This window comes from Colobus angolensis, unplaced genomic scaffold (assembly GCF_000951035.1).
Source record: "Colobus angolensis palliatus isolate OR3802 unplaced genomic scaffold, Cang.pa_1.0 Scaffold77, whole genome shotgun sequence".
In the NCBI taxonomy this organism is placed as follows: domain Eukaryota; kingdom Metazoa; phylum Chordata; class Mammalia; order Primates; family Cercopithecidae; genus Colobus; species Colobus angolensis.
In genome coordinates, this window is record NW_012121487.1 from 2,887,608 (window position 1) to 2,898,178 (window position 10,571).

Sequence of the window (10,571 nt, forward strand, 5' to 3'; positions counted from 1 at the left end):
AAAAAAAAAAAATGAATGAATAAGAGAAGTTGGTATCTTTTCTAAAGCATAAATGTGTTCTGCTTAGCCGTTTAAATGACTATCACCTACCTACAGGAAAAGCTCAAATGCCTTGGTATGAAAAACAAAACCCTTCACAATCTTAGCACAATCTACTACTCTAAAGTCATCTTAGTAGGGCACGGTGGCTCACGCCTATAATCCCAGCACTTTGTGAGGCCAAGGTAGGTGGATCACCTGAGGTCAGGAGTTTGAGACCAGCCTGGCCAACATGGGGAAACCCCATCTCTAATAAAAATACAAAAATTAGCTGGACGTGGTGGCAGGCACCTGTAATCCCAGCTACGCGCGAGGCTGAAGCAAGGGAATCACTTGAACGCGGGAGGCAGAGGCTGCAGTGAGCCAAGATGACACTACTGCACTCCAGCCTGGGCGACAGAGAGAGACTCCGTCTCAAAAAAAAACAAACAAAAAAAAGAAGTCATCTCCCACCACCTCTTCCAAGCAACCGTGTCACCATCCTCTTTTGCCAGTGTATCTCTGTGTACTGTTCTCGGCCTATGTGCCCATACCACTTTCTGTCAAACCGCAATTCATCCTTCAAATTGGAAGGGTCATTCATCTCAGTAGAGCCTTTCCCAGTGTCCCAGGCAGTAGTCTCCCCCTTTAAGCTGCTGCCCAATCACAAAAGACCATACACATCTCCAGACACACCAAATAAAGGATGAGAGAATGGAATGAAAGGGATACAGAAGTGGATATAGGGAATGGGAGGGGAAAAGAAAGTCTATATTCATTCATAAAGTTCACTGCTGGCCAGGCACAGTGGCTCACACCTATAATCCCAGCACTTTGGGAGGCCAAGGTGAATGGATCACCTGAGGTCAGGAGTTCCGAGACCAGCCTGACCAATGTGGTAAAACCCCGTCTCTACTAAAAATACAAAATTAGCCAGGAGTGGTGGCGGATGCCTGTAATCCTAGATACTTGGGAGGCTGAGGCAAGGGAATCGCTTGAACTCAGGAGGTGGAGGCTGCAGTGAGTCGAGATCCCACCATTGCACTCTAGCCTGGTGAGCAAGATTCTGTCTCAAGAAAAAAAATAGTTCACTGCTGACCCTTAGAAACACAACAGTTCTAATTCCATACCAAATCAATATCCTCAGAAATACTACTCTGTAAAGGCACCCAGAAATAGCAATGGCAAAGAGGTACTGACAAGAATGTAACCTAGAGACCTTTTATACCTTACCTCCTTCTTCCTTGACTTCTTCACTAGGCTCTTCTGAAAAAGGCTCCTTTAGCATAGGATGATCACGTCTGTCTTCTTGGGTAACTGGCCCAGGCCTCAGTGTAATTTTTTTCCCTCTCTTTGAGCCAGTAGCCTGGAGTTTTCCTTTACCAATGTGTATATTAAGGGGGTGAAAAGACTCCAAGGAAGGTAGGGTGATTCCCTGAGAGATGGCAACATCAACACCTTCTAGAATTGGTACATTTGTGTCCTGGGTGAGCATCCCAGAGCTCAGAGATGTATCCTCCATACCAAGCTGATTTCCTGCATCCTGCACAGATTGTACTTCGAAGCCAGCTACTCTGCCATGTCTTGGATCCCAGGACAGTGACACTGACCTCAAGTCCTTAACCTGGTCAGATTCTGGTTTAGCAGCTGATTCTAGGTCTACGTTGTTTTCCTCCTGATTGCCTTTATGCTGTAGGGACTCTGTCACTGTAGTTCTTCTCTTCTTACAGGGCAACATTTTAAAAGTCCCACTTTTGTTCCATTCTGAAAGAACAAAAACAAGTTCTTACTGCTTTCATATTAATTAATCGTAATAACATTTACTCAATTATCTTTTCATTTATTCATGTTCAATCACGAACACAATACTTCACACCAAACGCACAATTTCCCTTTAGGTGGAAGCTGAGAGACAGTGGTTAAGTGACTGAGTTCAAATCTCAACTCTACTGATTACTACTGATGGACTACTGTTACCTTGGCCAAGTGATTTAACTTTGCAAGTCTTCAGTATCCTCAACAGTAAAAAATAATTGTTCTTACTTCATAGAATTGTTACAAGAATTAAAGGGTAAGTGATTAATAAACATTGTTATTATTACCATCAGGGTGGTAGACTAGCATGATGCTGAGAACAAACTGTGGAGTCAGACTGTCTGGATGTTTCCCAAGTCACCTTCTCTCCAGCTTTATGACCTTGTGTAAGTTACTCAACCTGAATCTCAGTTTCTTCAGCTATAAAATGGAATATAGTAACATCCACTTCATTAGATGGTAAATGATCAATACATGTTTGCTATTGCTGTTTTTATAAACAAGTATTTCCATTAACAGAAACAAATCAAAAGCAAAGCGTGATTGTTTAAAAGGTTAGGCTATGTTGGCCAGGCGTTGGCTCACGTCTGTAATCCCAGCACTTTGGGAGGCCGAAGTGGGCAGATCACCTGAGGTCAGGAGTTCGAGACCAGCCTGACCAATATGGAGAAACCTTGTCTCTACTAAAAATACAAAATTAGTCAGGCATGGTGGTGCACGCCTGTGATCCCAACTACTCCAGAGGCTGAGGCAGGACAATCACTTGAACCCGGACGTGGAGGCTGCCACGAGCCAAAATCACTCACCATTGCACTCCAGCCTGGGCGACAAGAGTAAAACTTCATCTCAAAAAAAAAAAGGTTAGGCTATATTAACAAATTTTGTGTTGAAACAAGGAAGATGAGAGTCCTACTATCCTCTGTGCTATGTTACTTCTTGGCTTTTTGCTTCAATTCTAGTTATCACATTTTAAGGGCACTACTGACCTAAACCAGAGAGTATCCTCTATGTTCTTTTAGTACCTGTTTGCAAACCTCTTTTACAGTACTTATCAGTTTTGTAATGGTTTCTCGTCTTTCTATTTCTCGTCTGCTTCCTCCAAAACTATGAGTTTTTTGAGAAACAGGATTATTTCAACTCATATCCCTAACATCCAGCAGTATCTGGGTTTTGTTTGGAACAAGGTATTGCTCTGTCACCCAGGCTGCATTGCAATGGCATGAACATAGTTTGCGGCAGCCTCAACCTCCTGGGCTCAAGCAACGCTCCCACCTCAGCCTCCCAAGTCATTGGGATTATGGTCCCATCCAAGCCACTGCACCAGTTCAGTATTTGGGTATTGTAGATACTCAGTGTATCACTGAGTATTGATACTCTACATGTCACTGAATATTGTAGATACTCAGTGAAAGCTCCCTGAATAATAAATGAAACAGAGGTTAAACAACTTATTCTGTGCAGCATTTGGGCCAAGTGTTAAGCATTATATAAAAACTGATGGTGGCTGGGCGCAGTGGCTCACACCTGTAATCCCAACACTTTGGCAGGCCAAGGCGGGCGGATCACAAGGTCAGGAGTTCGAGACCAGCCTGGTCAATATGGTGAAACCCTGTCTCTACTAAAAAATATAAAAATTAGCCAGGCGTGGTGGTAGGCACCTGTAGTCCCAGCTTCTCGGGAGGCTGAAGCAGAGAATCACTTGAACCCGGGAGGCAGAGGTTGCAGTGAGCCGAGATCATGCCACTGCACTCCACCCTGGGCAACAGAGTGAGACTCTGTCTCAAAAAAAAAAAAAAAAAAAAAAGACATCTTATTACCCAGGAAAACTTTACTGTCATAAATAGATCCAACAATAGAATAAGCCGCCTTGTGTTAGATCACTGGCAATGTTTAAGCAAAGCCTGAATGTCCACTTATCAGAGTACTAGATGAAAGCTGGAACTAGAGAACTGAAAAACAAAAGTTCTTTGTAACTCTAAGAGTCTAAGGTTAGATTTCTCTTTCTTTCTTTTCTTTCTCTCTTTCTCTCCAGAGACAAGGTCTCGCTCTGTTGCCTAGACCGGAGTGCAGTGGCAAGATCCTAGTCACTGCAGCCTCAGACTCCTGGGCTCCAATGACCCTCTGGCCTCGGCCTCCCGAGTAGCCGGGACTACAGGCACTTGCCACAACCCTCATTGATTTTTTTTTTCTTTTTTTTTTGTAGAGACGGGGTCTCCATTTATTACCCAGACTGGTCTCAAACTCCTGGCCTCAAGCGATCCTCCCACCTCAGCCTCCCAAAGTGCTAGAATTACAGGCATGAGCCACCGCGCCCGTCCTATACTTAGTTTTAAACCTCCCTTCTGTTTCTCCAAGACGTTAGGGGAGATTCTCCATCCCCTCAATCAACTGATGTCCTTAGTAATTAAAGCTCAATAAAACATGAAGAATTTCGTTAGATTCCTGTGAGAGATGGTAGTGACTGGATGAGAAATAGAATGGGAGTAGCCAGGGCAGCTCTTTTATTTCACAGATAATTACTGAGATCATAAAAAGGAAAACAAAAGAAAAAGAAAGAAAGAAAAAGAAGGAAAGAAAGCTACTTCAGCTCCAGGCACCTCAAACACAACAGTAGCTCGACAGAGTCTGCTTTTTTGGAAACCCAAGTCGGACCAGCAGGGTGAATGAATGCCAATGTGGAGGCAGCCCCGGCACGGCCCTCTCCTAGGAAAACATTTTCAAAAGGGGTCCTAACCGCGCTTCCACCTCGGTGCCCAGGGCTGGTCCCAATCCCCATTCCCAACTAGAGACATTCACGCCCTTAACTTCCGCCACACACCCAGCGCCCACCCTCAGACCGGACCCTCTCATCCTGGACATCGTTCGCCCAGGTGTCCCAGCTCCCACCTGCCTCTTCCCACCCCACCACACACAAACCTGTACCCTCACCTGCCGGCCTGATCCCGCGGAAACGGCTTTGGCACCACCGGAAGTCAGCCAACGACAGCGAATTGCGTGCGCGTCCCCGAGCCTAGGAGCGCCGCGCCGCAGGGCATCAAGGAGCATGCGCCTAACAATATGCGCCATCCCATTTTGGGGCAGAGTGAAGCCACAGCGCTAGTGCGTCAGTTATTGGCAAAAAAACTTAAAGGCACTACTTGACTTTCTCTGCCCATGGAGTTAGCCTACTCAAAAATGAGGTTAAGGTTCAGTGGTTTAGATTAACAGCTAATTTAGGGGCCGGGCGCCGTGCGCCGTGGCTCACGCCGGTAATCCCAGCACTTTGGGAGACGGAGGAGGGCGGATTACCTGAGGTCAGGAGTTCGAGATCAGCCTGGCTCACATGGTGAATCCTCATCTCTACTAAATATACAAAATTAGCTGGGTGTGGTGGCGCACGCCTGTAATCGCAGCTACTCCGGAGGCTGAGGCAGGAGAATCTCTTGAACCCGGGAGGTGGAGGTTGCAGTGAGCCGAGATCGTGCCACTGCACTCCAACCTGGGCGACAGTCCGACTCCGTATCAAAAAAAAAAAAGGATTAACAACCAATTTTTCTCACTATAAGTCACCTGGAACACAGGACCAAGGGACTGAAGAAGTCATAAAATGCCAGAAAGAGAAGTCTTCAAGTTACAAATAGTGCAGTCTCCTGATTAAAACTAAGGCAGTCTTGGACTCAGGCTACAGTAATTATTCATATATGTACAATATTCTACATTTTACAAAATGCTCTCACATTTTCTTAGGTGACGTGGTCTCCACAATAAACTGTGAGATTATTATATCATATTCCAGTTTGCACAGGACAAAGTTCTGGCTCAGCTGAGTAGGTGATTTCACAACGGTACACAGACAGCTATCAAGGAGAATCAGGTATTAAGTCTCCTTTTTCTAGCTAATAATGCATTGACCCAGTGCCCAGGAGGCTGCCTGGGGTGTAACAGATGTTCAATAATTCAGTACACGCTTTTTGAATGAGCGAATGGATGAATGAATGAATGACTCCTAAAATGATGTTATTTCCACTTTTCTAGAAATACAGAATGTCTGGAATCCACAGAGATTTAAAAAAATAATAAAAATAAAAACAGAATGTCAAAAGCTGAAAAAATACTTTCAACCCCGTCATTTTACAGGTAAACCACCAACAAAAAATTATACATTTGAACTAATCCTATCTGTAAACAGAATCCAACAGGATGAAATTATCCACAGCCAAAATAAAGGCTGAAATTTACACAAACATGGCTATAATCGGCAGTAGTCTGACTCTAACCTGAATCACACCAGCTCTCCCAAATACCAAGGAAGACTCCAGAAGCTCAGAGTTTCATGTGTGTTGTCCTTTGACCTACAGAATACACAGATCCTTTGGTTTGGCCTCTCATACGAAACCCTAAGCACAGTGAGGCTTATGAAAAACAATTCAACACTGATTAACTTTGGCACTTTTCATTAGTTTTTTTTTTGTTTGTTTGTTTTAAAAAAAGACAGCTTTACATACCACAATATCTATCTGTTTTACGTGTACAATTAAATGATTTTTTTTTTTTTGAGATGGAGTCTCGCTCTGTCTCCCAGGCTGGAGTGCAGTGGCCAGATATCAGCTCACTGCAAGCTCCGCCTCCCGGGTTTACGCCATTCTCCTGCCTCAGCCTCCCGAGTAGCTGGGACTACAGGCGCCCGCCACCTCGTCCGGCTAGTTTTTTGTATTTTTTCAGTAGAGACGGGGTTTCACCGTGTTAGCCAGGATGGTCTTGATCTCCTGACCTCGTGATCCGCCCGCCTCAGCCTCCCAAAGTGCTGGGATTACAGGCTTGAGCCGCTGCTCCCGGCCTTTTTTTTTTTTTTTTTGAGACAGTCTTGTTCAGTTGCCCAGGCTGGAGTGCAGTGGCGCGATCTCGGTTCACTGCAACCTCCACCTCCTGGGCTCAAGCGATCCTCGTGTCTCAGCCTTCCAAGTAGCGTGCACCACCACTCCTGGCTAGTCCTTGTATTTTTAGTAGAGACGGGGGTTTCACCATGCTGGCCAGGCTGGTATCGAACTCCTGACCTCAAGTGATCTGCCCGCCTCGGCCTCCGAAAGGTTTAGGATTACAGGCGTGAGCCGCCGTGCCCGGCTGTTTTTTAAAAATTAGTAAATGTTCAGAGTTGTGCAACCATCCCCAGGTTTGGTCTTTCATCAGAGTTTCTGAGGTTTAGGACAGTTTCCATCCACTGTGAAATATGAGCCTAGAAAAAAAGTTCCGTAATAACCTTTAGCGGTCTCAGACAATGATGGCACAATGATGGCAATCGATACTGAAATCCAGGCAGTACAGAATTTTATTTTCCCAAAATTCTGGAACTCAGGACCGAGAACATTTTGCTGCTGTATTAAAGCCCAGGAAACTGAAATCGGAGGATTTCATGTAATAATCTACCGACGCTTCTTACTCCTCAGTACTTTTTCGTTTTGGAACCACAGCCCGTCAGTGGGCGGGGCCTCATTCTCGGGAAAACTCGGCGGTGGGAGGAGTCTCCTCCCGGAGATCTTCCGGAAGGGGCGTGGCATGACTTCCGTAATCTTTCGGACAGAGGCGGAGTCTTCTTCCGAGGACCGTTCGGAAGAAGGCGGAGCCTACCTCGCATCAGGACCAGTCTGACTGCACCTGCATCCTTAGCTCAGAGCATCCCCGGAGCATCGTTAAGAGCCGAGCGCAGCTGACAACTAGGGGCCGGACCGTCGCAGGAGGCGTCCGCTGGATACCTTCCACCTTCCCTGACCTAGAGCTCTACAGCTGCGGCCTCGGTACTGACCGAGGGTTCCCAGAGTTGTCTCACCATTGCAAAAACGTTATAGCAACAGCCTCTGATTACGACATGGCTGAGATCACCAATATCCGACCTAGCTTTGGTAAGTAGACTCGGGAAAACTAAGCTTGAGGTGGTCAGAATGGGTGCAAGGCCAAGGGGGCCCAGCGGCAGGGCAGAGAATGCAGCCCAGAACAGAGCCTTCAAAGTGCCAGCCCCGCTAAAATCGGGCCTGTGGTGGTGGGTAGTGGGCAGTTGACAGTGCATGAACTTGAGCTATGGGCTGCAGGGACTGGCAGGGCCAGAGCCACACCGAGGGTGGGGAAGTCCAGGATGCTAAAACCTTGTATGGTGCACTGTCAGCACTGCTGGAGGTGAGAAACAGCAAGCGTGCGGAGGATGTGAACCCCTCCTTCTGGGGGAGGAGAGGTGGGGTAGGACGAGCCCTCCCCCTTGGGGCACGCAGGGCGGTGCCCCTTCCTCCCCCTCCCATTCCTAAGGGCTGCGGGGGAGGGAGGTGACAAGGGGGATGGGGCATCAAGATGGCAGCTTGGAGACTGTGGGCCGTGTGGCTGGCAGCCAGGGGACGCGGCGGCCTCTGGGGAAAGAGGGGTGCGGGGGTGGGGAGCAAAAAGGAAGCCACTCCTTAAGCCGGTCAGCTGGATGCTGGAGCTAGGAGGAAACGTGAGCCCTGCAAGTTCCATTCTGCATCGTAATGGTGGGGTCCATCCGATGCTACCAAATGGCGCTTGGCGCTGCTGGGCTGGGGGATGACGTGATGTCTATTTCTGGGCCTCCTGGCAGCGCCGAGGCTCTCCTTCCGGGGCCTTTGTTCCCTGTTTCCCTGGGCCGGCTTTTCAAAAAGGGGGACTAACCCGCGTTGATGCTGGCGGGGGCGCGATCCAGGCCGGAGGGGGAGGGGCGAAAGAGGCCCAGCCTGGGGGAGGCCGCTTTGTGTACCGCAGAAAGCATTACGTCATTTCAGAGCGGCTGGTCCCCGACCCAGCCCTGTGGGCTCCAAGATTAGTTTTACACTCCCGGAGCAGAAAGTGGAGTGGAAAATAGGGAAGAAGGTGGCAGAGACAAGCTTGGGAAGGAAGTTTTTTCCTCTCTGGGGACTCCTCCAGTATATGCTAAAGGAGCAAACTTCCTGTGTTATGCTTTCCTGGCCAAATAAATAAAATATAATTGCCCTGCTTCTCCTTAATTCTACTACAGTTTAGAAGGGGGAAGCCAGTGAGAGTTGCTGCCAAAGAACCTTCTTATTCCTTCAGGGATTCTATTCCTCAGACAATCCAGAAGGTTTGAGCATCGGGACTCCAGTTTTTAGGGTGGAGACACAATCCAGCTAGGAAATGGCTTTTCTCATTCCTGAATAAGAGGTGCAGTGACATGAGCAGAACCCAGTGTGCTCTATCCTCTCAGAATAGGGAAGAAGAAATCAAATCAGATGTATTCGGATAACAGATCTTCACACTCATTAACTACTTGTCCTCACTTATTCCCCAAGGCTAAATCTTGATTGTATTTTTTCTTCCACTTCACCTTCTGCATCTTTATTCTTTGAGTTCTAAGTTCCCAAAACAAAAGTCCCTTTCATGATCACATGAGCAATCCATGATTTCTTCCTGTTCTTTTTCTTCTTATGCCCTTCCAACAGATTCCTTTCCCTAACTGCAGTTCCAGAATCCTTGAAAAAGGAGATGGTGTGGAACATAATATAGTGATTTATCTTAGAGGGACTATTATGGAAAAGGGAAAATAAATTATATCAGCCTGTTACATACTACATTTTATTTAATCCTAACAAATACCCTTGACTGTATGTATTGTTATATATACTTGCCGGACAAGGAAACCAAGGCTCAGAAATAAAATAACTTGGCTAAAGTCAAACAAATGAGTAAAGGTAGTGCTAGTTTTTGTTTTTGTTTTTGAGACGGAGTTTCAATCTTGTTGCCCAGGTTAGAGTGCAATGGCATGATCTCGGCCCACCACAACCTCCACCTCCTGGGTTCAAGCAATTATCCTGCCTCAGCCTCCGAAGTAGCTGGGATTACAGGCGTGCCACCACGCCTGGCTAATTTTGTATTTCTCCATGTTAGTCAGGCTGGTCTTGAACTCCCGACCTCAGATGATCTGCCCACCTTGGCCTCCCAAAGTGCTGGGATTACAGGCCTGAGCCACTGCACCTGGCCAGTGCTAGAATTTAAACCAATGTCTGGCTGAAACCAAAATTTATTCTCATTCCATTGTATTATATTGGCCTACTTGACAGCGAAAAGCTATGTTTAGGAAAGGGGGTATCAATAAAAGCAGTTCTGGTCAGAAGCTGAAGGAGCTGGCCAATAGCCCAGATGTGTCTTGCAGGTTTTTAAACCATTACAGAGGGTCTTCTACACAGAGAACTACCACTTCCAACTTTTTCACATCTGATGGAGTACTTCATTTCAAATGCCACAGCACTTGGGTGATACACCAAGCCAACACTCAATTATCTATGACCATGGAGGACAAAAGGAATGAGAAGCACAGGTCACTGCAATTTATAGCTACTTTAAAATACTCACTTCAGCCATTAGTTTCAACTTCCATTTCCCACCAAGCTTTTGACTAAAGCAAGACAGAGAGCTCTAGGTTTCAATATCTTTGATGTTTCTAGCTCATTGTCTTGGGTTTCAGGGAGAGAGGCAAGAGTCAACAAATACTAAAATGAAGAAAGGACAACAAAAATAGGAAACATGGCCAGGGGGAACACCTGGATAATTCAAAGATGCATTCATCTGTTTCTCTTCCTTTCCTTCTCTATCCTCCTGGAATATGAGAATTCTTCATCTTCTCTCTTTACTACCCTATCTCCATTTTCTTTCTTTTTTTATTTTTTTGAGACGGAGTCTCGCTCTGTCGCCCAGGCTGGAGTACAGTGGCCGGATCTCAGCTCACTGCAAGCTCCGCCTCCCGGGTT

General features: G+C 46.5%; 2 protein-coding genes across 3 annotated transcripts in view; one reads left to right on the top strand and one right to left on the bottom strand.

Annotated features, from left to right (window-relative positions):
• The window catches only part of GON4L (gon-4-like (C. elegans)), a 292,893-nt gene extending 288,074 nt beyond the window's left edge, over positions 1-4,819 (bottom strand). Inside the window, exons 1-2 of the mRNA XM_011928504.1 lie at positions 4,750-4,819; positions 1,252-1,782 (exon numbers count right to left, since the gene is read on the bottom strand). Coding sequence (XP_011783894.1) covers positions 1,252-1,756 — 505 coding nt within the window. The 5' untranslated portion in view covers positions 1,757-1,782; positions 4,750-4,819. The remainder of the gene's footprint in view (positions 1-1,251; positions 1,783-4,749) is intronic.
• Positions 4,820-7,387: 2,568 nt separating this feature from the next.
• SYT11 (synaptotagmin XI) overlaps positions 7,388-10,571 on the top strand; it is a 25,695-nt gene continuing 22,511 nt past the window's right edge. The window contains exon 1 of one of the 2 annotated variants that reach the window (XM_011928361.1): positions 7,388-7,709. In XM_011928361.1, coding sequence (XP_011783751.1) covers positions 7,676-7,709 — 34 coding nt within the window. In that variant the 5' untranslated portion in view covers positions 7,388-7,675. The remainder of the gene's footprint in view (positions 7,710-10,571) is intronic. The other variant, XM_011928362.1, reaches the window with a different exon arrangement.